The 27,621-nt window shown below is 42.3% G+C and overlaps 1 protein-coding gene across 13 annotated transcripts in view; it reads right to left on the bottom strand.

Moving 5' to 3' along the window:
* Positions 1–207: 207 nt before the first annotated feature.
* SVIL (supervillin) overlaps positions 208–27,621 on the bottom strand; it is a 75,808-nt gene continuing 48,394 nt past the window's right edge. For 12 of the 13 annotated variants that reach the window (XM_054990853.1, XM_054990852.1, XM_054990856.1 and 9 more), the window contains 20 exons: positions 26,476–26,565; positions 26,300–26,386; positions 24,650–24,827; positions 21,877–22,049; positions 18,537–18,692; positions 17,217–17,353; positions 16,385–16,532; positions 15,837–15,982; positions 14,696–14,871; positions 14,247–14,388; positions 13,398–13,674; positions 12,376–12,527; positions 10,625–10,730; positions 9,538–9,745; positions 9,083–9,216; positions 8,213–8,368; positions 5,860–6,003; positions 2,817–2,938; positions 1,511–1,666; positions 208–1,197 (listed from right to left, as the gene is read on the bottom strand). In XM_054990853.1, coding sequence (XP_054846828.1) covers positions 1,111–1,197; positions 1,511–1,666; positions 2,817–2,938; positions 5,860–6,003; positions 8,213–8,368; positions 9,083–9,216; positions 9,538–9,745; positions 10,625–10,730; positions 12,376–12,527; positions 13,398–13,674; positions 14,247–14,388; positions 14,696–14,871; positions 15,837–15,982; positions 16,385–16,532; positions 17,217–17,353; positions 18,537–18,692; positions 21,877–22,049; positions 24,650–24,827; positions 26,300–26,386; positions 26,476–26,565 — 2,975 coding nt within the window. In that variant the 3' untranslated portion in view covers positions 208–1,110. Of the gene's footprint in view, positions 1,198–1,510; positions 1,667–2,816; positions 2,939–5,859; positions 6,004–8,212; positions 8,369–9,082; positions 9,217–9,537; positions 9,746–10,624; positions 10,731–12,375; positions 12,528–13,392; positions 13,675–14,246; positions 14,389–14,695; positions 14,872–15,836; positions 15,983–16,384; positions 16,533–17,216; positions 17,354–18,536; positions 18,693–21,876; positions 22,050–24,649; positions 24,828–26,299; positions 26,387–26,475; positions 26,566–27,621 lie in introns of those variants that run through there. The other variant, XM_054990861.1, reaches the window with a different exon arrangement.

Raw genomic sequence — 27,621 nt, 5'->3', positions numbered from 1 at the left:
CAATGTCAGCAGGAAGTGAATGACGCACACTGCATCATGCATACAGATTTTATGTTCATCAGCTAACATGTTTCTCTGCATCAGCTGCTAGACTTTGGTCACACATCTGTAAAAATATTCTTCAAGGTTATCTGTGCAACAAGACATGTTTCTATTGTGGCTTTAGTTATCAAGCAGGCTGGATGGATGAGAATCAGTACAAGTCAGTGCATTGCTAAGAGTTTATTCTGGAGCTTTCGCTTTAGGTCTTCATCAAAAAAGACATTTCATGTTTACAGCAAGTTATTAGGAACTGAGATGGTTTTTGTAATTTCTACTATTATAAAAGTAGAGGAGACTGTTCTGAGCCATCTTCAAAACACAGACTGATATTTTTGTATATAAACTGTACACAAAAAAAACAAACAAGGCACTATACATTTTTGGATATCAAAGTATATCAAAGTTTGATTCAGAGAGTTTCTCAAGAAACCCTGGCGATAAATACAAACACTTGGTTCAGTTTAGCACCTGAAGCAGCACTGAGACCAAAAACCTTGCCCATTGCAAAGAGAAACCATTCAGGATGCTCAAGAGGAAAGTGTCTTGGTAGTTTAACTGACTTGGAACAAGCAAAGGTGCTTTATCCAGCTACTTTCCTGAAACCCTTTCTTAACAGAAAGTCTTGAAAGTGAGTAATACACATTGTATTGTTAAATACATCCGCATCCTATGTGTTTTATATAAATATAAACTCTTTTGAAAATCCACAGCTTTAACAAAGTAATACTTTACAAAGAGAGCATCTTCCCAGCTCAAATGGCAAGTAGTGTTTGCAGCCAAAATGAAAGTTGCAGCAGCTGTCTGAGAAACCTACTGTGAAAGTACAAAGAACCAAGACTCATAAACATCGCCCACTCTTGCAGTCTAAAAAGGAGAGAGATTGAAAAGAGTTCTCTATCACATTTACAGTATTACATTATTTTTGGAGTAGGCAGTAAGTAATATAGCAACTTCAGACTGTGTCTTGTTTGCTTGATGGAAACGGATGCAAACCAACGCACCGTGCTGCTGCTCAGAGATCTGCTGACCGGCTCTGGCGATAGCCCTTGATAACAAACAATGCACTGATCAGAAAAGTCCTTTTGCCTTTTTGAGGTTCACCTGTTTCCAGGAAGGCAGGCTATTATATTCTTCTCTCGTCATCTGCAATGCAGTCTGTTAGAAAGAAAACATGAAAAGTATGGTGGGAAATCATCTTTGGTAATCCCTCTCCTGGGAATTACAGGCCTTCCAACATCAGCTAAAGACTTTATTTCAAACAGGGATTTAAACTGATATGAAACTCTGTCTTAAATACATTTTTACTGTTTTATATATTTTTAACATTTTTGTTATGTTTATATTTCCATATTACTAATCTGGACACTTTCCTTAAATTAGAAAGGCGACATGAAAATAGTCAAAGTAAATAAAAGCACAAAATGCAAAGCAACACAAAACACAAAGAAAGCAGTTTCTTCCCATTTACCTCAAAGTCCTCATCCGAAAGATAAATTTCAAGTTTTAGCGGATCTACCCCCTCCGGGAGAGGCCTTGCCAAGATATCAGCCAGTGGATACAGCTTTTTGCAGAGTCTGGACAGCACGTCCTCTACCAGGATTATCTGATTCGAAGCTTCCGCATCCTCAGAAAGGGACAAACCAAAGAGAAGCCATGAAGGGGGAATGCATCACATTAATGGAATCCCCCTTCAAGTTGCAACGCACTACTGGAGGCAGCCTAACTATCAATTGTTTGCAGGGTGTCCGCATTCCAGCTCCGTGTGTCCCTCAGGCACAGAGTTTTGTTCATTTTGATTTCTAACTGATCTCCCTTTTGAAGGGTGAGTAACAGTACCCACCCAGTATGTGGGCAGTGGGCACAAAAATATCCTGAATTCAAGCCCCATGTTCTGCCTCTTGATATACCAGTTTGGTGTAGTGGTTAAGAGCAGCAGGACTCTAATCTGGAGAGCCAGGTTTGATTCCCCACTCCTTCACTTGAAGCCAGCTGGGTGACCTTCGGTCAATCACAGCTCTCTGGAGCTCTCTCAGCCCCACCCACCTCACAGGGTGTTTTGTTGTGGGGATAATAATAGCATACTTTGTAAACCGCTCTGAGTGGGCATTAAGTTGTCCTGAAGGGCGGTATATAAATCAAATGTTGTTGTTGTTATTATTATTATTTGACTTGGGGTAAATCACCATCTGTTTCTCATGCATATTTTTTATTTATTTGGCAAACCTCTCTATGACTTTTATAATAAAACATTCAAAGCATTTTATAACAGACCAAAAAGTTAAACAACTGCTCCAAATATCAAAATAGATAAAAAGCAGTTTTTAAAAGGGAAATATTTTAACCACCCCTCTGTAAATGTCCTAGATTGTCAGCAGCTACACTCAAGCTTCGTTTCAAAACTTCCCATATTTGAGCAGTACTTCATGAGGCAGCAAGGAAGCTCAAAGAAAGGCAAGCTGTGGCAACATGGAGGAGCAAGTCAGAGAAGACGCTCCTCCCCCGGCCCCCCGCCCATTATCCATTCAGCTTGGCCCTTAGGCTCAAAGGGAAGAGAACCTTCTCGCCAACATGCTTAGTTCTTTGCACCTGAACATGTTTCACCCTGGAAAATTCAGAAACAAATACAGAAAAAAGAAACTTCAGTTCAAACCCATCAATGCTGGTTGCTTGTTTCTCCCCTAACCCTTGAGTTTAGAATTAGCCAGCAGTGAGGCACCCTCATTTCCAACAGTGCACTGAAAAACCAATAAAGGTGACAGGAAAGCTTCAGTTACCATCTCCGTGATCTCTGCAATGTCTTCCCTGTGCTCCCAGCTGGGGAACATATTGGTGAAAGTCAGGGGCTCGAGACCAGCGTGAATAAGGTAAGATTTAGGAGGCTTCTTCACATTCTTTCCTATGAATAGTCAAAGCGGAAGAATAAAAATAATGATCAAAATAAATCTTGACAATCTCCCTTTGTCCCATTTTTAGGAACTTTCCTCTCTTGCAGGAAGTTTTAAACTTTTAAAAAGAGGCACAGACATGAGTAGCTGCCTTGCACAGAGGCAAGTTGCTAGCTGGACAAGCCCCAAGCTGTCTACTTGGACTGGCAGAAGCCTTCCTCCGCTGGAAACATCGTGGCCTTAACTGCCCTACTGCAGCTTCTGCCAGGGCAAAGGCTAGTATGCATTGTACATGGCAGCAGATGGATATTTTTAACCATTTTTATAGGTGGGCTTAACCTCCTCAGTATGGGGGAAAGCTACATACAGGCATTAACAGTGCTAGTACTCAGACTCGGGTGGACTGATGGAGAAATGCCCATATCATCACTGTCACCTTCACAAACATCTTCCACTACACAGGCACCAGCTGCCAGAGGAGATCTAGCTTTTTGTTGCAAAATGACAAGCGCTGTGTGTAAGAATGTCTTTAAATATGAATGCTCAAATGAGCAGTGCTTAGTGACGACACACATGCAATTCAATGCCTTTTGCTCCTCTAGCTAAAACAGTGGAAGCTGCCTACGATTGGGAGGGCTGCCCCAGCAAGTACAGTATTTAACATAGCAAACTTTCCGGTCTAGAAAGACTTCTCCGTGCCCCACACTCTTTCCTTTAGGGCCAGTGATTCTGCTAAGAGATGAGATTGGAGAATTAAAGGACCAAGAAGTATTGCTATCATATACGTTTGGCACCTGGAAGGATGATTTTTTTTTTAAGTAGAGAAGAACTTTCATTGATGCTTTGCATTTCAAACTTAAAAAACTGCCCACCATTATTGTGTGTGTGTGTGCATGCGCATATATAGAAAGTGTATTTTACAAGGATCACTGTTAGTACAATAGGTTTCTGGGGATATACAAACTAATTGCAAGACTCGACAGGATTCCTGCAAAGGAAAGCTGGAGCACCCAGTTTCGGTTTTTGGAGGACATCAGTTTTTTGCCTTCACTGTGACACTGTCTTCACGTTAATCGCTCTATTGTCTCAAGTGCTGGAAACGCGTTCTCTTGTATGCATGAAAAAAATACACTCAAGGTCCTCAGTAGTGTAGGGACTAAATTTGCTCCCAGCTCTTAGCACTGAGAGCGCAGCCAGCTCATATATTCTGGTGACCTCACCCAGTCTTCATCTGCAGAGTTCTGCTCCATTCTGGATCTTTTTTTGTGGTGATGCTATACAGTGTGATGGAATGTCAGAAACTGGATTTTGTATTTTTTTGGCTTTGTATAAATGAGCTTATCACCCCATATCCCACTGAAAAACAAAGCATATCCACCCTCATTCTACAGGGGGAAAAACATGTGGTGTGTTGCAGAAGAACTTCAACACTTTAAAGTGACTTATGGCATACCCTTTTATAGGCAAGAGCACAACTTCATCGGATGGATGAATGGGCCTGGAAAGCCAAGTACAAATACACATGAGTTCATGGATGGTAGAAGGGGGGAGGGGGGAAAGCTTGTTAAAGCTAACATAAATGCAAGAACACGATGCATAATCTAAGGACAATTTGCATCTGCACAAAGCATGAATTTGAAGTGACAACTGTTAACATCACCTGGGGGACAATTATTTTTTCTCCCAGAAGAAGCATTCCTAATCATTATATATACAAGGAAATCATGTCATATTAGTTAATGGGCTCTAATCCTAGAGCTTCTCACTAAAGTGCCCCCCTACACACTTACACTTACTGTTCAGGTACAGAACATTCTAGGAAATTAGGGAACATTTTAATCTCCTTGGACATTCTGTTTCTGTGTACAGTCACTATATTTAAACCGAAAAGGCTTATGGGACCACGGGAGCCAGCCTAAACACAATTAGGACCAATGCAGTTATTACCAGAATTCAAATTTGTGCAGAGTCTCTGCATGTTTACTGGGGCTCAATTCTTCATCGCCTCTCAGGAACAACACAGAGGATCCATCACCCAGCTGAATTCTCCTCAGAGATGATAAGCAATGCAGCAATGTTTGAGGGAGCTTTATCTTAACCCAACAGATAATAAAGGCAGTAAAAGGAGAAAATCCCCTAGAAGAGCTCATGTGGGCCACCACATTACTTAGCTTTCAATCTCTCGACAGCCTTAGGAAAGCACTCTGTCTAGCCTCTGAACCAACCTCCAACCTGAAGAAGTGAGCTGTGGCTCACGAAAGTTCATATCCTACCACAACTTTTGTTAGTCCTATAGGTGCTACTGGACTCTTGCTCTTTTCTACTGTTCTACTCTTATAGGTGCTACTGGACTCTTTTCTACTGCTACTACCTGCTGACCTGCCTTATGGGGATCATGCATTTGCACGATATGATAACAATAAAATGCTATTCTCATTCACGTTCTCTTTACTACCACTTACAACAATGATGGGCCAGCTTAGTACAATAAAACCATATTTAGGTTTAAGCTGATGTCTTGGGCACACTGGAGAGGAGTCTTAGGGTTGTCAACAAGGAAATGCAGTACTGCCAATGAAAACAGCAGTCCTGTGTCAGGGTCCCCCCCCCCAACGCTTCTGTAACATTATCACACAGCTTATCCCATGTTCTGATAGTGCTCTATCAAGCCTTTCCCATATGTGACTTCACTGGCTGTTGATGGGGGGCACAATAAGGCACAAAGGGGAGTGATGAGTTCACAACAGCATTGCTGTTCTCTCTCTCTCTCTCACACACACACACACTCTCTCTCTCTCTCACACACACACACACAGTTTTGCCATGCCATTTCTCTTTCAAGATCTTGCCCTGGAAGCAAGCATTAGTTTCACATGAGAAGCATAAAACCATTCTAACATGCCGAAACCGTGTTTCCTCTGTTCATTTCTACCTTGGCAATACTGGAGGACCGTCTCCATTGCACATTTCCTGTCCGAGGCCCATCTGATTCGGGCAGATCCTGCAATTTCATTTTCCACAGGCCACCAGCCTTGCCAGAGGTACACTTCATGGTGATTGTCAACAAGAAAGAGGGCTGATAAGAGACAACAGAAATTAGTTTCAGCAACACATTCAGTCATTGTATTTCCATTTTGGTGAAGTACCCTCACAGTTTGCATGCCAAGAAATCTCATAAATGGCCTAGAGCCAGGCAGTAGTTACTTTGGAGATCATAAAATACTAAAGTAGGTGGCAGAGGGAAGTTTTTGAGGAGGAGTTCACCCCTACAACGAATGTACTGGGGGAGGGCAATCATGGGACAGCTGTGCTAGCGGTAACTGGTGCCAGCAAAGTGGAGGGAAGGGCTATCTAAAAACAACTCCGTTATGTTATATGGGATCTCCCAAGACAATGCAGCCTCAGCTACCTTCCTGTTTCTCTGTTGTTGGGTTGGTATATATATTAGCTACAGAGAATTTCTTGTCACAGTTTAAGTGGAACATTGACTTTTCCCTAAGCCATCACACACACTGGACTAGGTTCTGGGACACCTGGGACTAGGTCCTACATCTACAAAGGACCCATTGTGGAGCCCTGGGCAATTCACTCAATCTCTGTCCTATGTATCAAAAACGACAATAATGACAGCTTGTGAAACAAGGGGTGAAGGAGAGCTGTAAAATCAGCAGAAAAACTGAGTAAGCAATAGTAAGGTCTGTGTACTGGAATTCCAAATTGGTGTTGTACCCTGCAGGTCCTGGTTTGTATACAACATTTTTGAAGATTTGCGAAGGAACAGCGGCTTGGGCAGAGTCATGCTTGAGGAAAGGAAATTCCTGTTCTTCCCCCTCTCATCGTAGCCTCCTATATACTGCAAAGTTGTACTCCTGCAGGTCAGTAGACCGTTATGGAAAGTTAAGGGCAAAGCGAGAATCTGCAGCAAGAGGAGGAGAACCTGCAAATATCTCCATCCCTTCTTCTGCCGACAGGAGGAGCTGTTGCAGTGCTGGAAGAATGGCACCGTAGGGTCCAAGACGCTACTACTTTTAAACATGTTTGGCAACCTTAAGCTTATGTAAAATGTAAAATTTCCAGAAATTTTGAAGCCACGGGAAAAAACTTGAAAGAAATAAAATTAAAATTTGGGGGGAACTTAAAATATATGCAATACTTTACTTTCCTATCAAACCAAAGCTTCTTTTACTGATTGAACAACATAAAATGCACCACTTATAACTCAGAATATATAATTGTACTTATAGCACATTTATGGAGTTTAAAAGTATAGACATCTTTATTTTCTATAAGAAAAACTGCAAGTATACCCAATACTTGAGAAAGGGTTGCAACTGCTGTGCCCTATAGTACCATAGCACATGTATCTTTAATTTTTGCCACACAAGAGGTAAGAGAAAAATAAAAGTTGAAGAAATAAATTCTGTAGTAAACCAAAGAAAGTATATTATTTGGACAGGAATTATCATATGAGCCATTATAGATAAGACATTATAGGTAAGGTACCAGCATACTTGGACATTAACTTTATGAAAACACTGATTTTTAAATAATGTATTATCAGTGAATATATTATAGATTAGTTGTTGCCAAACTTACTACACTTAAACAAAACATCTGCAAACATTTTTATGTCTACAGTATAAGAGAATGCTTCACAAATTTTTCCAGTTTTTCCACTGAAGCCCTCAAACTCCACTCATGGTGTATATTTGGAATGAGTAAGATGCTTTGTGAGATGTTTTTCATAGTAGTTTTTTCAAAGTGCCTCAAAATTTCCCAGTTTTTCTACTGGGGGAAAAAAAAAAGGAAAATGTCCTCAACTTTTTCGTTATATATTTTGAGCTTGAAAAACCGTGACTTGAAATTTTTTTTACGCATTTTAAAAAGAGAAAATTTCTCATTAGCTATTCTCAGGGCTTTTTGGGGGGAAAGAGGTGGTGGAACTCAGTGGGTTGCCCTAGGAGAAAATGGTCACATGGCTGGTGGCCCCAACCGGCGCAGAGGGCAATCTAAACTCCCCACTGTCTGGAGATCAGGGGGCGGGGCCACCAGCCATGTGACCATTTCAAGAGGTTCTGGAACTCCGTTCCCCCGCGTTCCCCCTGAAAAAAAGCCCTGGCTATTCTTCACAGTGTTTTTTCCTTGAATGTCCCCATCCTCACCCTCCCCAGGCCCTCACATCTCTACCATCTATACAAGCCCATCTTTTTCCAGAAGCTTCTTAGATGCAGCCACAAGGAGGACTTCATACTGCTAAAATATTATATGCTACTGTTTGTGCTGACCTGGCTGCGGTGCCGTGTAGAGGTCTTCCTGCAGAAACGGCATAGAATTGACCACGGAGGGGTCCCTAGCAGGGTATATGTATTCAGTGGCTGAGAATTCACCAGATGAACTACCGAGGATGAACAGGCGGGGAGTGAAGTTAAATTTCCCAGGATCTTTTAAGAACAACAAAAGTATTTAAAAGTTTAAAACCTATACATATTTTGTTCAGTATGCATTTTGTGTCACCTGATTAAAGAAAATGTAATATATCGTAAATGTCTCTTTGGTCAATCAATTAAAAAAACTCTACTACTGAACCAGCAGAACCATTTTAGTTGATTTAAAAAAATTTTTTTAACTTGATTAATCTGACAGATCAATCACCTAATGCTTTGCTTGCGAGTAACAAGCAAAGGTAAGAGGCTATTTTATTACACAAGGTCCTGTATTTACCAGAAAAGAACATAACGTTCCTAAAAAAAAAGTTATACACAAAAAGTGCATTACTGTACCTACATGTTACTTGTATGCAAATATAAGAGTACCCCCGCTCTTTTTCTTAGTGCCACACTTGGAAAAACCCAGTCTCTGTTTTGGGTAAACGCTGGGTAGATTTCTGCCGATATTCCATGTGGACTCAAATCTTGGCTTTCTAGCTGACAACCCAGCCTCATCCATTGCAGAGGCTGGATCCAAATGTTCAATGGCAGAAAGACACTGAGAGTTTTCAATTTTCAAACAGCAGCTGGGCTCATCCCAGTTTCAGGTCTCTCTCCCCTTTGAAACTAGGATGAGTCCATCCTTCCCGATCCTCACAAGCAAAAGCTATTAGAATTCAGAGTTCTAGGATCTCTAAATGAAGATCAGGAAGCCCAAGCATGCCTTACCTTGTAACATACAATCATAGGCTTTCCGGTCCCTCCTTCCTAAAGCATCCCAGAACCCCAATGGCTCAGACCCTTCGTCACATTCATGTATTGTCACCTTGCTACTGCTGTGCAGTCCTGCTTCCAACGGACATCTAAAATGCAAGAGACATTGACTGGCATCATTGCAAGTTTGTGGTTTTTAGAATTCTTACTAAGACGTCTTTGGTCTTCATCACCACGCCAAAAAAACGGAGACAAAGTCCAGGGACTAGCCACTGGCTGGTCTTCATCATTTCTCGTGTCTCTTCATCCACTCTTGGAAAGCTACATCCTAACACATCTTGGGCAGCAGTTTAGCCAGACATTCCATACCTTTCCCCAATGTCATCTTCTACCCCAGCTCTAGTAAGCATTTTATAGAAACTGTAGGCGGACCAAACGAAAACCTAAACAAGAATAGCACTGCTACTTACTGCTCTTTTATTTTATTGGCGGCTGTTCTTCCTACGTCTTTTGTGTGAGGCTGGGCTTTGCAGCCATGCCACAGGTAAATTAGAGCTTTGTTGATGTTGAGAACAATCATCGAAGTCCTGGATCTGAGGCTGCTACAATGGCAGGCTACTTCAAGCAAGTTTCCTTCGAGGGAAACTTCCCCTCGTACACAGTATAATCGCCAGTCACCTGCAGCAGGGCATTGACAGTACAAGCTTGTTAGATATCACCGAGGCTGCTTCCCAAGCAGGCTACTGCATTAAGCTGAGTAAGACAACAGCGACTTGAGTTGCAGAGGTCCTTGTGGACAGCTGGCATGCAGATCATTGCAGATGACACTCACAGGCCACGCTTGGGCTGTGCTGATCGGGGTTGGTGGTGGAGATCACTATTATCCAAACAAACTATCAGGACCAGTAAAGGTGGCATTGCAAGTGCACTCTCGAAGTATCACTTAAAAGCCCACACCTGTTAACCTTCCTCTAGTCAAAACCTATGCCTAGCACAACAAAAAAAGAATGTTGCTCAGTTTTTTCCTCCGTTAAAGTGTGATGCAGGGTTTCATTTCCAAGTTCTGTTTGGAACTGCTTTCTCAGAGCTGGCAAGTAATCCTACCTATGGGGCCAGTTGCTGCAAATGGAATTCTGCACATGACATAGATGCCTTCTTCACATAATCTACACACATTACAATTTTAATGTATCGGTTCATCTAGCTCAGTGTCATCTATTCCGGCTAGCCATGGCTCTTCAGCAGAAAAAGGTCTTTCGCAACACCGATTTCCTGAAATCATTTAAGCAACAATGTCAGGGACTGAACTTAGGACCTTCTGTAGGAGATATAGGTGCGCTTTCTCACAGAGTTGTGCCTCCACTCCCATCTTTCACTACTACTATTTTTGTTCCTAATTCTTAACCATGGTGCTCAAAACTGGAAGTACAAAAATTAAATCTGAGTGTGATTAGACAACCCAATGGTTAAATTAAAGGACAATATCATGCAAATCTTTGTTTTCTACCAAACATGCCAAAAACTCCCCAACAACCCCTGCAACAGGAAGTGATTTACTCTGTGTATTTTCTTCTTCCTCTTCCCTTCTTCCAGCATGAACGATCATTCCACCTTGAAAGCACTGGAGAAAACATGGCGGCTCTTTCCCTTGAAGAACTTGCACCTGAAAAACACCAGACTTGTTCTAGAGCTATGGCAAATTAAGGCTAAGCATGCAAACTGGCTCTGAGATTGTGTGCAAAGACCATGTAACAGGCAGAACCAACAGGCAGAAGAGCAATTAATTCAATAATATCTCATTCTAACCATAGCTCAAAAATGTAGATTAAAAAATTGGTAGAAGAGGGCCATGTTTGGCTAGGAATCCTGGAGGTGTTTCGCCATCTTCTGGGCATGGAGCAGGGGTCACTGGGGCAGTTGGGGGACTAGTTGTGAAGTTCCTGCATTATGCAGGGGGTTGGACTAGATGACCATAGGGTGTACCTTCCAACCCTATGATTCTATGTACAGAGAAGGATAGGTATACTACAAACTGGGGTGAGCCCCCAGATTTGCAGAAAAATCTGGATTTTCCTTTTTAGGAGCCAGTCTGATACCCAGCAGCCCCCAAAATCAATGGGCACTCAGGGGTAGATGAGGTGATATCTGGAAGAAGTTGGCACTGAGTGAAGACCGTGTTCAGGCTGGGGCAGCTGTGGGCTCTCTCCCAGCTCAAACACCACTGTGGGTCAGCACTCAATGCTTGCTGTGGGTCATCTGTGCTGTGCTGTGGGTCAGCACTCAATGCTTGCTGTGGGTCATCTGTGCTGTGCTGTGGGTCAGCACTCAATGCTTGCTTCCTCTGGCTGTCACCTTCTTTTCCTCCTGGTGACAGAGAGGAGATGGTGGTGGTGAGAAGGAGGACCACCAGAGTTGGGGTAAGAGGGGGAAGAAGGAGGAGGGTGCAGAAGCAAAGATAAGAGAGGAGGCGTTTGGAGAAAGGTTGCTGGGATGTGGTATGTGTGTGTGTGTCAAAAGCCAAAGGAAACAGCATGGACTAGAGAGGGAATTTTCCTAAGAGCTTCTTATGGGTCTCTGCTAGTTTACATTGAGCTGGATCTAATTCACCATGCATTGGCACCTAGCAGATGTTCATTCCTTTTGTGCAGCAATTTTGGCTCAAAGGGCTAACATTCTAGTCCTCCATCTAGAATAATAAATATTGGCAAAATACGAATCATGCAAGTTCAAGCGTTCACAAGCATGATGAAAGATGTGCAAGTATTTTTTTTTCTGTAGATTTCCAAGAAACCAAAGCGCTTCTCTTACTGCCAGCTTGGGTGTCATACTGAACTTTTTCATGTGCTGTAGAACTGCCTTTTTTTTGGCATAGGTTCCTCTTATGGGATGTCCAAGGCATGTAAATACAAACTTTTCTTAGCCAGCATCTGTGATCTGCAATGCGTTGCGACATATATTGGAACTCGTAGACTTTGCTGTGGCTGAGAATGAATTCCCAGCTCAAATGCTATTATTGGTCACTTGCTGGGGAGGATTCCATCAAGGCAATAAGTTACATATGAACCAGCCCTTATTCTCTTCTTGATGACCGAGAAGACCAAATGCATCTCTGGGAACATGTCCCTGCACCTACAGTGCTTTTCACCTAAATAAATCTCGTACTATAACTTTTGCAGCTCTAAAGAGGCACAGTTCACTCCCTTGACTTATCTCTGTGAAATCACAGTAATCAGTCAGAATCTAGCCATGCTGGAGATCTGAAAGATACCCAGGATAAAAAGAACCTGGAAGTCCTGCATCTTCCTCACCTGAGCACCCCTCTCCTCATCCAGTTCCACAGTCATCAGTGCCGATGTCCCTTTCTCACTGACAGTGGAGTGCCTCCCTTGCCAGAAGAAATAGACACATTTTTCTTTGCCAACGACCCTGGTTTGCTGGTCTCCCTTTTGCCTGCTTCCAACTGCAAAACAAAAATCAAGTCAAGAGAGGGTGTAAATGGTGCATGTCCAATAATCCTGACATCATGTTTAGGTAATAATAAGCATGAACCCAAAGGGGGTGTGAAGTGTTCCTATAAGAAACTGGCTCAGGATTGATCTGGCAAAGATACATACTGTAAAAACCTCCGCAGACTGGCCAGGGGCCCACACTTATCAAAGAAACCGTGTTTGCTTGAAGCAAATCAAGGCAATTACAGTATACATATGGTCTTTGGCACCTTCATCATGCTGTCAAGATTAAAATAAGCGATGCATGTCACTTTCAATATTAAACTTGCCTTTGACAGCTATGCACATTTTTGGGATGCTGAGTAACATTGTAACGAATTATATAGATGGATAGCAAGAGCTTTGTAAAGTGCACTTCTCCCAAGCAAACTTTTAAGGAGTTTCCAAGACGCAGGGGGATGTTCGGGGAACACGAAATTGCTCAAATGCTGGTTTTGTAACTACGAAGACCCAAATGGAGAGCCACGCTTCAATGCGATCTGTTTTATACTTAAGCACCATCTAAAAATAGGATCTAAAGACTATACATACTGATTTAAGAGATGATGCAAAAGCATTTTTATTGTGAAACATCTGTCACCTCCAGAAAAAAAGACTACACGGAATCCTACAACACTTTATTGACAAGCAAAATGTATTTATACTCATATCCTGTCCTTCTTAGAAGCAGGGCATTTTCCAGCATTTGAAATACACAAAAAGAGAAAATCAATGCTGACACGCTTGAATAAGTTAAGTGCATCACAAGAAGCAAAGATCAATGCTACCTGATTCAAGAACCAACAATACCTCATTATGGAGAACTCCGATTTTTCACTAACCTGAAGTGCTCACCAGATATTTCCATTTGACCACATACGTGTCTCCTTCATGAAACTGCCCAATGCTTTGTTTAGGGAGCCTGCTATAATCAAATTCCAAGATATGCCAGACATCCACAGAGACAGTGATAATCTCAAATTGTCTTGCATCGTCTCCCTCAATGAATCCATAGCCACGACCAATATTCATCCCCTCTAAGACTGTCCCGACAGTTGTCTGGGGCACTGGTACCATTTGCATTATGTCATACGGTTTAGCATCAGACCTAGTTTCATCCTGGAAGGAGACACAAAGCATTTGTCTTAGGCAGCATGTTCAATGTGTTACGATATAACATATATGCCAGAGCAATGCTTTTAATGACGCATGGACGCATGATTTCTTGTAAGGGAACAAAATAACGGCTGTAATTATACAGAACGTTAGTCTTTAGTATAGGAATCTGACATAGTCCAACAACGACACTGTTGGACTGTAGAGATCCCTTCCCATGAATACAGTGGGCAGGGTCTTGGCCAAATCAATCTCTCAGGATTGTTTTCCCTCAGTAAAAGTAAAATAATATGTGACATAGGGCTCCTGAGAGGAGTAACAAAGTAATTTACACAATAAACATTGCATTATTATATGATATCATTAATGTTAGGAAAAGTTGGAGGTAGGAGGAACAAAAATGACGCAACATGAGATGGATTGACGCAAGCAAGACCTGTGAAAAGTCGTTAATGATAGGACATTTTGGAGGTCATTAATTCCCAGGGTTGCCGTAAGCCAGAAGCAACCTGATGGCATACAACACACAGATCATTAATGTTAATATCATTACTATCAATCAATCATTATGCTACCTTCTGTTGAGAGGATTCGGAATTCTTCTCCACAGGTTTCTTCAGTTCAGTCCAATCGAGAAACTTTTCTTTAAATAATATTGTCTCATTATGTTCTGTGAGCCTACCAAAAATAGCCCAGTCTGGTCGCCCTTGTCCTTTTCTTTATTACCGAAAAAGAAAAGAAAAAACACAGAGGAAACTGCAACATCAATTAACACAACACTCTGCAAAATAATCTGAAAAGGAAGCCCAAAAGATTTATTTTCCTAGCACATTTCCTGTCCTCCTTAAGCTGATGAAAGATCTATATATCCCATAACAGTGGCCACCTTTTCCCACAAAGCCATGGAAGTTGGCAAATTAAAAGAAATACTTCTGTTGATTGGCAATTCAAATCCCTGAGCTCTCAACAATGAGATGGCAATATAGGGAGCAAATTCAGCATGAAAAATCATAGGGGGTGATACCTTGGGATAAGGGGATTGCATTCTCCAGGATCCAGAGGATTGATATCACAGTTAGCGTAGTCAAAGGTACCATTCCACAAATGTTTGGCCAATTGGAATGCTACTTTTCTTTGTGCCAGCGTGACCTCTTTCCCATGCCAAACATAGACTTCACTGCCAAAATCAAACACCAAGACCTGAAAGGGGAAAAGACAATGTAGTCATTTATTCCGCTGTAAAATGGATGGATGGGTGGGAGGAAAATGGCTGAGTAGAATCCTGAGCTTTTCTTTTTTTTAAAAAATAACAGCAGCTGAGTTAGGAGTAAAACTGTTGCTTACAATGAAATGCCAGTAATGGTGCAGGCAAAGCAAATTCAAATACAGTTGTGGGCTGTCAATTGGACATTAAAAGACAGAATATCTGTAGCATTTCTTTGTGTAATTAAAGCCACACACAAACACACACATAAGAAAAATTATACTCTGACTGAACACCATTGTCTGAAAATATGCTATGTACTGCATATGCTGGGAAACACGCAAGGCAGATTTATGTCAAACTGGGATTGACGCAGCTAATGGGGAAATTTGCCCATTCCAGCACATTTGGTTGTTAGTACTGCCACAAGAGATTCCTTAAGATACTGTGCAACTGTAAAGAAATCTCTGTGGCTGCTCTCCCTTGAAATCTAATGCTCTCTGTTTTAGCTACAACAATACCTTATGGAAAGTTTTTGGGGGGCTGGCCAAGCCTGAATCTCCTCAGTAATGTGTAACAAACCACAACGTTACAATATTGTATTACAGAATTTCCATACCCCTACACTTCATTAGTAACTGCTTGCAAGCACATACACGGAGATGAGGGTGCGTACACAGAACCACTCAACACCGTAACATCCTCTTGGTCTGGTGGCACCTCTCTGAAATCACAGGCAACGGCCATCCCTATCCTCCATGTTAACAAGAAACACCAGGGATGTCACACCTGCAGAACACATCCTCTTCCATTAGATAATGCTTCCAACTGTTTAGAGCCTCCAAGTCCAAGGCTGGGCCTTACTCTAATGGGGCCCAGAGAAGAAAAGAATCTGGAAAATCGGATAAAAGGGGCAGTTTTTAAGAGCTGTCACTGAACTTTAAAATGCTACTTACGGTACCTCTTTTGAATTTAACAGTGTGCACTTTGGCATCTTTCCCCAATAATCGTCATCAGGGATAAGTTTGTCATCCACCAGTCGGTAAATGCAGTTGGTTTCTATTATTGCCCCTTCATACATCTCATCTTCTTCAGGTCTTCCAGCAGCTTAAAACAAGCAGACAAAAAAAAATGTTACAAGTATCACAGTGCTATGTATTGTCAAAGGCTTTCACGGCCGGAGAACGATGGTTGTTGTAGTTCCTGAAAGGAACTACAATGCCAAGACCACGGCAATACAGCCCGGAAAACCCACAACAACTATCACAGTGCTCCTTCCAGGGCAAATGCCAATCTGAAAACTTTCTTACAACAGAGCAGCAGCAGCAAGACATTGAATGATTCTGCGCACGTTGGATAATGCACTTCCAATCCTCTTTATAGATCATTTGGAACGGATTTTTTTTTGTGGGCGGAACAACAAATCCACCTCAAACGACTGATGATGTGCATTGAAAGTGCATTATCCAACATGAGTGGAATCAGCCTGAGAAAAGAAAAGCTCCTTACACTGGTAACTTGTCTGGCCACCGAGGAGTTTCCAGAAGTCTTTGGCAGCATGGGTATGAGTATTGATGCCTTCCTCTATGGTCTGCACATAAGGCGCTCGGCAGCCAAGTTCCCGCTTTGTCTGAATTAATGTTGCAAGTTCTGAAGCCTAAGAAATATAAAATGATTAGATAAAGAGGCTTGTCCCACACTGGCTTAGGCAACTGCTGTTTAGAAGGCAGCTCTAGTTCTCCCTCGTCTCACTATTCTCATTAACCAAATGATACTGAACAATGTGAACTGTGTGAAACACAAACTGCCTCTTTCATTTGCATTTAAAGCAAGCATTTATCCCATTTAATATAAAAGGCAACAGGACATGCTAATTCTGTGAACCTAGACAGATCACGAGAGGGAGGACACGAAGGGTTATATCAGTGCTTAGTTCTCACGGCCCTTTCTTACACACCCAGGGTAATGCCAATCACCACTTTGGGGTGAGGAAGCAGTTTTCTCCAGGCCAGTTTGGCCAGGGATCCTAGAGGGCTTTTTGCCATCTTCTGGGGATGGAGCAGGGGTCACTGGGGGTGTGTGTGTGGGGGGGGAGGTAATTGTGAATTTCCTGCTTTGTGTAGGGGGCTGGACTAGAAGGCCCTGGAGGTCCCTTCCCTGTGCTGCTGCTCATACTTCCTTTTCTGCTTTAACACTTTTTGAGTAAAATGCAAACTAAATACTTACTTTAATAAGGAATTTTAAAAGAAGCCATATGTTCTTTTAAATACTACTCTGAGTACCGTCTACAGTCCCCCCCCCAATTAAAATTATACACGTTGTGCTATCTCAGGAGACTCACCTTAGCTTTTTCTATGACATTGGCAAACTCGCCTGTCCACATGAAGCAGCAATGGGGAGTCAGTAGCAGGAAACAGTCGCCGCTGTTCAGCGACGAAGCCCTTGGTTCAACTAATCTTGTTTGAACATGTCTTCTTCCTGAACAGGAGGGGGGAAAAAACCCTGAGCTAATTGCATTACTATAAATATGTACTGAAGCCAACTTTCAGACATGACTATTTTGAGAAAACCAACCATGACAAATAAGACTACTCCATGTCTATAATGTCAATCTTTAAAGGTTGTTTTAGAGTAGAAGGTTCAGTGACATGAGGAATCAAGCTATTTGCTTTGTCTTGCTTTTAGTATGCTGCTCTGTGCCTCAATGAAGGGAGAAAAGATGGGGCGTTAGTATTTAAACAAATGCATGCCACATTTCAAGGCTGGAATAGTGGAGAAACACAACGCTACAACAATACCCACACTTTTTATTTATATGACTTTAATTCCTTCTAGACCAGCTTAGCTAGTATCAAATTTTCTGCTCCGTGAATGTAAAGGGCTCTTGATTTTTGGTGGCATTTGCAGCAGTTTTGTAGTGAAATATGTGGCTGCGCTCTACCCTGGCACCACGCAGCAAGTCGTAAAAGGCACCAAAGCTGAAACTGCTTAAGCACAAAGCCAGAGCCGATCACCTTTTCCTTGCCTCACAAACAACAGTCTGCCAAAGTGATTTGCCTGCACATGATAGTTGGAAGGAAAAGAGCTGCTAGTGCTGATAGATAAATGCCCACACCACAGTTAACACAACAATACAACAGGCAAGTTCTAGCGGGTCTCATGCTTCTGCATGAGCTTGTACAAGCTCTTGGACAAGCAGAGGAATATCTCAGGATTTCAGAGCCATCTCCCAGTTTGACTACATCTTATTTGAGGATAGTCTCCAGGATACAGATGCTGTTGCTTCCCACTCTGGGGAGACAAGGCTCTTTTGGAGGGGAAGAACAGAAAAGAACAGGAAAGGGAATCTTCCTCCTCTGACTCACCCCACCACAAATTAATTGTGCCCCTCCCACACTTATATCGTATGGGCACAATGTAGTCAAAGATTTCAATGCCATTTATTTCTCTTTGGGGAGTTTTAACCCTGTATTTAATAGAACAATCCGATGTAGAGTTTACTACTGAGTTTACTATGTGACTGCACTGCAAATCTCCTGTTGGAATTAATGAGACCTTACAGCGCTTCAGGTCTGCCTGGATCACAGTCCCATCTCTTTTAAATATTATATTCTAAGATAATGAAGAGAGAGCAAGTACTGTTTAACAGGCTTTCCCATACCTTTTATCTGCAAGAGCATCAGCTTCTTGTATGGCACGGCACTGTTGTTTGAGTTCTGTTCTGTTAGATTGACACTACGCAGGCTAACATTGCTGAAGTTCTCCTTACTCGCTAAGCCAGCAAGTGCTACTTCTGAGAAATTTGAGTTTGCAGACACTTAAGACAAACGAAGTAAAAAAGAAAAGACAGAAAGAAAAAGGGGGGAAAAAGAAAGCCACACATACAGAAAAAACCACGTTATGTTTTGCTTCCATATTTTATTTAAGTGTTTCTCATGCACGGCTCATTTTCAGCTTTTTTTGTTGTTGCTGCTGAAAAAGACAACAAAAAACAGGTTGAGCTCAATTTACTTGCTAGTCCAAAGAACCAGGAGGCAAATGTCAAGATAACTGGGGTACAATGAAAGCATTTAATACCTGAAACTGTTTTTTAAAATACTATTTACATATGGCAGCAAGCCCAAGTATCTAAGGCTTTGTCCATACAAAACTGTGATTTTGGACAGGACTTTCAGAGTAATTTCTTGTTACACCGGATCCTGATGTAGTAGCAGTTTTATTTCAGAAAAGACCATATTTTCCCAGTAGTCAAATCACAATGGTTGTGGTCAACAGGAAAAGGGGGAATTTCCTCCTGAAAAAGCACAGTGTCATAGCAAGGAATTTGTGTTTCACTGTTCTAGGTTCCTACTGCACAGTGACCATGCCGTCATGGTCCTTTTGGGCACACCATTTTGTGTATTACATAGTATGTATTATGGGCTAAGTACTCTCTCATCATAGCACTGTAGAACTGTAGTGTTTTTTATGAAATAAATGTCCAGGATCCGTAAGATTGACGGCAGTGCCCCATTCAAAAATTTCTGCTTGCCTTACAGAGAGTGAAAGAGCATGGCTGTGGTACAGAATCAGTGCTGGCGTGAGTGTTAAATTTACTTTTAAAAACTCATCTGTAGTGGCCTTAATATTATTAAAATGTGTCAATATATTTCAATTTGTGCAGCAAAAAAGCTGGGAGAAACCAGCACTGCTACAATTTTTCTTCCACTTGGGACCTGCTGACCTTATGCCAGAAGTAATTAAGTTCTCCCCAAAGCTTAGAATTTTAGAATTTAGAGTTTTAGAATTTCAGTCTTAGTTCTTTGCCTTCTGCCATCTACTTTTAGTTCTGGACAGCTGATTCTTTACTACATGAGTAATATTAAGAAGACATTTCTGTTAAACAAGAGATAGCATCTGAACAAATGCTTCAAAATAATCGCATGAAAAACTATTCTAGAAAAAAAAGAAATCTACAATTCATCAGGAAAGCCTGCAGACTGCAATCCTTGTCCCTTATTACCAACTGGAGAGAGGGTCAGTACCCATCATCATAAACAGGTTTTACTATCAATGTTAACAAATTGCACTAATCATCTTTATCAGATAATAAAATAATGGGTGTGTGTAAAGTGCCATCAAGTCACAGCCAACTTATGGTGACTCTGTAGGGCAGGGGTGGGCAATTGATTTGGCTCAGGGGCCACTTTGTGGGAGCGGAGGTTAGCGGAGGGTCGCACCTTTTAAAATGATTGCATTCATTAGTTAACTTTGCATTTCAGAAAAGGTATAAATTTTATCATAAAAATCAATAAATATAAATTAAATAAAATAGTGGTAGTTTTATTCAATTTATTTATTGTGCTAATTTCATATCATCTATAGCTGCAAGCACATTTAATTTTAGAATCAGTTTAATGAGACAAATGTATCCTATCACACTTTTCTACAGTCTTGACGGGCCACAAAAAACTCTGTAGCGGGCCGCATGTGGCCCGCGGGCCGCAATTTGCCCACCCCTGCTGTAGGGGGTTTTAACGCAAGAGACGTTTAGTGGCAGTTTGCCATTGCCTGTCTCTACATAATAACTTCGAACTTTCTTGGCAGTCTCCTATTGAAATCCGAACCAGAGCTGACCCTGCTTAGCTTCCGAGATCTGACAAGAACAGGCTAGCCTGGGCCAACCAGGTCACGGGCAAAAAAAAAAAAAAAAAAAGAATAGGCTATTCTAAAATACTGATACATAATTAAAATTGTAAAGAAAGCTAAACTACTTTGATCAGACTGACCAATTGCTTTTCTTAACAGAGCTATATTTTGCCTCTGCTTGGCCTGGGAAAGACGTATCGGCTTTAAGACGTGCATCCATATTGGACGCAGAAGCAAAGGTCACTCTGCTTCTATCCAGAAACAGTCAGCAAGGAAAATAACGCTGCCTGAAGCCCGAATAATAACGGGAAGACCTTAAATGGCATTGTATTCAGTTCAACTAGTGAATCAGAAAAATTAGTGCCTCTTGAACCTTAGAATATTTGCTGTTCCTCAAGTGAAAATATCTTTGGGATGTGAATATATCTTTGGGAGGTGTTGTGGTTGTCTCCTTGGCCAGATTTTTTTGAGGGGATTTGAATGGCGGGCATCTTTTGGGCGGGGGGTGGGGGTGGATTTCAGGGTTGTTATTTTATTTTGGGTTTAACTGTAAATGTTTTTAACTTACTATTGTAAGCTGCCTTGAACTATGAGAAAAGGCGGGGTACAATGTTTTAATAATTATAGACCATACATGCAATTACAAACTATCACAGAATCATTGTTAAAATAACTAAGATGCTAATCATACATTCCACAGAAAGAGATAAAAAGAACCCTAACTATTAGTGCATATATTGCTCTATATTACCTTAAATATATGATGGGAAAAATTGTCTAAGTAAATAAATACATATTCTTATCCCAAGCCAAAGGAGCGTGCACAGATCACCTGGGGCTGCGTGTTCAGGATGCTTTAAAAAACAGTCAATTTGCTATTTAGTGGGGGAAAGAGCATTGAATCCAGTCCCCCACAATCTCTCCTGATGGGTGGAATTTTGACTCTTTTTTAGCCCAGATGTCGGATTGCAGTAGGGACTCGGAGTCGTGCGGATTGCGTTCATGGTTTCCCATCCTGAGGAGATATGCACACAGAAGCCTGGTTCTGCATATGGGCACATGGCTCTGCATGCACCCTTTGGCTGGATGCACATGCTCAACTGCTTTAAAAGACCAAAACTAGACATTTGTGACTGCCTGATAATAACAATGAGAACTCCAGCCAAGTGGAAATCAAGCCATACACATATAATGGGATGGAGGGATGTTCGAGTCCCATGTGAAAGAGGGAAAGAGGGGGGACAGGATTTGCAGCAGCACCCAGGATGTAGACCCACGATGTGCATTCTACTTTGGGGCATCGAAGCCTTGCCAAGAATCCCAAGAGTGTTACATCACCATCTCTTGTAGGCAGCCCCAGGACTCCAGCTTACTTTTTTCAACTTTCATTCGTTTTGACTCCATGAAGGCCACGTTCAGCCGTTGCTCCGTGTACTCATGCAGAATGTCCTCCCTTGCTGCCAGCATTTTTAAGGGGTTCCTGGAAGCCTGGACTCTCCGTACTGGCCTCACTGCACGTTTGTGCTCTGCGACTGAAGAAATTAACCTGAGAAGCAAAAGCAGCATTTAGGATCACCGGACTTCAAGAGGACTGGGCCTGGCAGTACCCTGGTTTTCTTGGTACTTACTAATGCTACATCATCACCACTGGGGTGAATCCAACCATCCTCCAAGTGACCTTCCTCTAGCCTAAGAAACCTTCCTCCAATTGAAAGCCAGTGCAGCCTAGGGGTTAGATGTTGCACGAGGATCTGGGAGACCCAGTTTGGTGCAGTGGTTAAGAGCGGCGGGACTCTAATCCGGAGAGCTGGGTTTGATTCCCCACTCCTCTGCTTGAAGCCAGCTGGGTGACCTTGGGTCAGTCTCAGCTCTCTCAGAGCTCTCTCAGCCCCACTCCAACCTCACAGGGTGATTGTTGTGGGGATAATAATGACATACTTTGTCAACCACTCTGAGTATGTGTTAAGTTGCCCTGAAGGGCGGTATATAAATCAAATGTTATATCATCATCATCATCATCATCATCATCATCATCATCATCATCATCATCATCATCCAGGTTCAAATCCCTGCACTGCCATGGAAGCTTGCTGGGCCCGTCACATACTCTCTGACAAACCTACCTCACAGGGTTGTTTTGTAAATAAAATAGAGGAGAGGGGAATGATTAAACCACTTTGGGTCCCCATTGGGGAAAAAAGCGAGGTATAAATGAAGTAAATAAAAATACATTTAAGTAGCTCTTCCTCCAACTGACAATCCACTTATATTAAAGGGCTTCAAACTTGAGACAAAAGGAAAGGTGGGGTAAAAATATTTAAACAACTAAATCAGCTTTTCTCAGTGGAGTAATGGGATCCAACCCATTATCTCTTGATCCTTACAAAAGCCTTGACAGTACACAGGCTAGTATCACCTCCAAATTGCTCATGGGAGGGCTGAGATGGAGAGGCGGCCTAAGGCTACTGAGTTTGGGACAGGTGAGATTTGAACAAAGCATCTGCTCTCACACAGCTCACTGTCTTACTTGCTAAATTACACAACACAAGCTCCCAATGACAAAAGCTAATTGCTGCTGTCACATAAAAATCAGCTGCACTAAACTGAACCCTAGCTGCTGTACAGTACAGGGGATGTTGTTGGGCAGAGCACTTCTCGGCACCATAAAAATATATATATTTATTTGGCATTCTATGTTTGTAGTAAGAAAAGTATGAGGGCTTGTAACTGAGAGGTTCTACCACTACCGCAACCAAAGGCCACTGCTAGTCATGGAAATACCAGCAGAAGCAACAGCTACGCAACTGATGGAAATGTTCCAAGGGGATCACGCTGAAATTAAGTTTTAACCTGAAGAGATCCATTCTTCGGCATGATCTGGGCTCAAACCAAGCATAGGAGAGAAATGAAGGGTGGGAAAGCAGAGAAACTGGAGACCAGCCACACCATGCTCCGTACTAGGGAAGGGGAGGAAGAGAATAAAAGGGGCCGAGCGAGGCACAGTCCTGCTGCAGAGGTGGCCAGGAGTTGGGAAATGCTGCGGGGAAGTGGAAAGGAAGGCATCCTCATAGGCGATGAGTAAGGGCTGGCTCGGGAGCATGGCAACGGAGGCAGGAAGCAGGTATGGTTAACCGAAGTGGTACACTGATCAGTATTGGACTATGATGGGCTAGACTAAGGTTACCTGGCCCTGCCTGGCAATTGGTGGAAGGGTTATGAGCAGGGACATGGGGGCGGGGGGGGTCACACACTATCTGGGCCAAAATGTCTCTTCTGGAGAAAACCCAGCAGTGACACAGGATAGCTCTATATCACAGGAGATTGAGACTCCTAGAGCTACCTTGAGTCACTCCTAGGTCATCCCCAGAAGTGACATAGCAGCACAATGATGATGTTTTAAATGCTTTTTCTCCCACTGCTGCTCAGAGTGGTGGCACCAGCAGGAGGTCTCGGGGAGACCCACGTTCAAGTCCCTGTTCTGCCATGAAGCTCACTGGGTGAGCCATTAACTCACTCTCGACCCCATTTACCTCACAGTGCTGTTGTGAGTATAAAATGGAGGCAGGAGGATTCAGGTCTATAAGACCTCAATCTTATTGGCAGAAGGGCAGGAAAAACAAATCAATGACAAAAGGAAGAGGAGGGAATAGAAGGGAGGGCAAGGGAATAGGTAGCTCAGGCACTGGGAGGGTGCCAGGAAAGAGAGCTGCAGGTAAGAGCAGAAGGCCTGGCAGCCTCAGGCGAGCTCATGCCCAAAGGCAAAGGTGTTTAGATAGGGGAGAAAGCTGCCTGGAAGAGTGGAGGGGGATCCCTTCATGTCCAACATTTGAAGCAGGGATGTCCCAGTAAGTTATACAAAATGAACTCTAGAAGAAAACCCCACTCTCAGGAGCCGAGTAGGCAGCCGAGACTGGGTCTAACAGGGAAGGAGAAACTCCCCCCTCCCCCGAAGACTATAAAGCACTTTCTCTCTTCCCCCCAGGCCCAAGAGAACCATTCCATTCAACAAGAGCCCAACGTAACTCAACATTTCTGCAGCGGAGAGGGCAAAGAATTCCCCGGAGACAGAGGTGCAATACAACTGCATTTGAAATCACAAGATCAGTTCTCAAAAATAAGGCATCTTTAAAGTAAAAAGGTGCTCACTTCGGGGCCTCAGGATCAAAGATGGCATCAAAGTCCTCATTCAACTCCAAAGGCAGGGAGGAAGTGGGGTAATCCATGCAGCGGTAAAATTTGGAAAATGTTTCCTCATCATCCAGCTTCATCACTTCTTTCACTGACTTCCCTGTTACCGTCAACACTGTCTCTTGCATCCCGCCAACTACAGATACAAATAAACTCTTTTAAACATTCTGACATGCTCTTGGAAATATCTGGATTTTAATCGCTTTATCAACACAAGTGGCAACCTGTTTTTATTCTAGAGTTGGTCTGTAAAAATACCCTTGCTATTTCCTGCCAGAGGAAGATGGTCTCATTCGCTAACCTTCAGTAGCCTATTTTCCAACAGCTGCATTCAAAATGCCATTCTATCAACAGACTCATTTGCTGGCTTTAAAAAGACATATCTTTTTAACAGACTTGCTACTGGTGTAATATGCAATAATATGAACCAGTTCACACCAAGAGATATGTAGTATTGAATACAGATATATAAGATGTAACACAAGGAATAACAGAATGAGAGTTAGAGTCCATATAGGCTGTAATTAAGACCTGCGCATGGACTTCCCACTGACCAATAGATCTTTGCAAGTATACGGGGGGGCTCTGCTTCAGCAGCAATGCTCAAGTGCATGGGCCAGCAACACTGTAGCCATGATGCTCAAAGAAGAGTCGGCCATTAAAAAAAAAAATTACACTTATAGCAGTGTGCAAATTTTGCAAACTGCCTTAATACTACAAAGTTATAAGCTCAGTTGAAACTGTAGTGTTTAATTGTCAAAATGTTAAAAGCTCATATGATGGGAGGAGGGATATGAAAATCTAAAAATAATGATAAAATCTCAACATCTGATAATCAACAAACCCCATAAAAAACATGCTCCTTTCTAACTGCAAAAGAAAAAAAAGGAGAGAGAATGATGACTGACCATCCTGGGGGCCAAACTGCACATTGTACTTTCTGCAGGGTCTGGTGGAGAGGTACATGCTGGAGTTCTATGCACGCTCCTTTTTTTCAACCTTACACAACCCATAAGAACACGCGCACCCTCTAACAGGACAAAAAGCACCCTGGGGCCATTTTAGTCCTGATCTGCACCTAGCACACATACTCAGAATGTGTGAAGCTTCGGTTTTCCAGCTGACCTGGGGATGTCCCTGGGGCAAATGTAATGGGCAGTGAGACTCTTGAGAGTCACTGGTCAACCAGAAATGAACTAATGCACTCCTATTAACAATCAAGCAATGCAGTTTTTGTTGAAGACCACTTTTTCTTGACTCACATGTGCTGGGGAGCACTGAATAATTCAAGTGCACTTTTGCTACTTGATACTAGAAATGCAGTGATCCTCTGAGACTTGAGCTTTTGTCCTAACAGAGAGATTACTGAAGACGGAGCGGGGGATCGATAGGTGGAGCCCATACTATAATTATGAGGATGGTGATGGAGAGGAGCATTGTTCCCCTACTGTCTTGAAATAAGTGAAAATAAAAGCTTACAAGTGGCATTACATTCGTATTACACCAGAGCCACTGGTGTAATCAACTTACCAGTACTACTAAAACCAAGTGAAGTAAAAGCAGACAAAACTAAAAACATCAACTTCTTTGTGAGAATGAGTTACAAACCTCTGTTGTTCAGCCTTCCCAAAAAAGTCTCCAGTTTATCCAACTTCATATCCGATTCTAACTGCATATCTGGCCTGGCTTCAATTTCTAAGCAAAATAAGAATGAACACAGTCACCGTGATTTTTCCCTTTAATCAAAGAGTTTCAACTGAGCATATCAGTTTTGCACAGCCCACCTTCCAGGGGTTTGGAGACTGGTGTGGTTGACTTCAGCCTGTTGCAAAAGGGGGATGCCACTGGCGTTATGGCAGCAGGAGAAGCTAAGCCTGCAAAACAAACAGATTTTTCCACATGAGGTTGCTTTATTTCTAGCAAATGAACCTGTCTAAAAGTTTTACATGGGAATCTTCCTTATACTATTAGGTTCGCATAGCGTGAGCATCCTCGTTAATAGCCCCAGATTTATTTATTATTTATTTATTTAACTACATTTTTAGACCGCCCTCCCCGTCAGACGGGCTCAGGGCGGTTTGACAACAAATTAAAAACAGTAAAAACATTATAAAATCATTAAAACATCATTTTAATGCAGCATTTTAATCAATCACAGAAGACCAAGATCGAGCTGTATTTTGCAAAGGATTCACAAGTCTGTCCTGTTATTTTTCCGCTTTTATCATAAGCCAGTGCTGCGTAGTGGTTAGAAAATTGGACTAGGGCCCAGGAGGCCTGGATTCAACTCCTTAACTCATCCTTGAACATAAGAGCAGCCAGCTGGATCTGACCGGTACTCCATCCTGTTTCACAGAGTGGCCAACTAGTTGCCCCAGAGTGTCAAATGGGGTTTAGAGGGCAAGGCTTTCTGCTAATGTTGCCTCCTTGGACTGGTATTCAGAGGGTTACTACCTTTCCGCCTGTCTAACCTCCTTTTAATGCCACCGATGCTCATGGCCATCACTGCACCCTCTGGCAATGAATTCCACTATTTAACTACTCGTTAAGTAAATGGGTACTTCTTTTTACCCATCTTGAATCTATTGCCCTTCAACTTTATTGAATCCCTCCAAGTTCTAACATTATGGGAAAGGATCAAACAAGTAATCTCTAACAACTTTCCCCACCCCATGTATCAATATATCTAATTCTCAATATGGCAAAATCTGTAGATACTTAAACCTAGAGACTGTGGCCATGGACAGACAAAACAGAACTTTCTACAAACCTAAAAGGAGCCCTGGGTTTGCAGGAAAATCTGAAATCTCTCTCTCCCTCCAAAATTATAGAAGTAGTATCTGTAGCTTTAAGAAACAAATGCCCTCAGTGGCCATTGCTTAGGCAACCACAACAGTATTGTAAAGGCTTCCATGCTTGGTTTCTGTCAG

Source organism: Eublepharis macularius, chromosome 11 (genome assembly GCF_028583425.1).
Source record: "Eublepharis macularius isolate TG4126 chromosome 11, MPM_Emac_v1.0, whole genome shotgun sequence".
Classification (NCBI taxonomy): Eukaryota; Metazoa; Chordata; class Lepidosauria; order Squamata; family Eublepharidae; genus Eublepharis; species Eublepharis macularius.
This window is presented reverse-complemented; position numbering and strand designations above follow the sequence as displayed.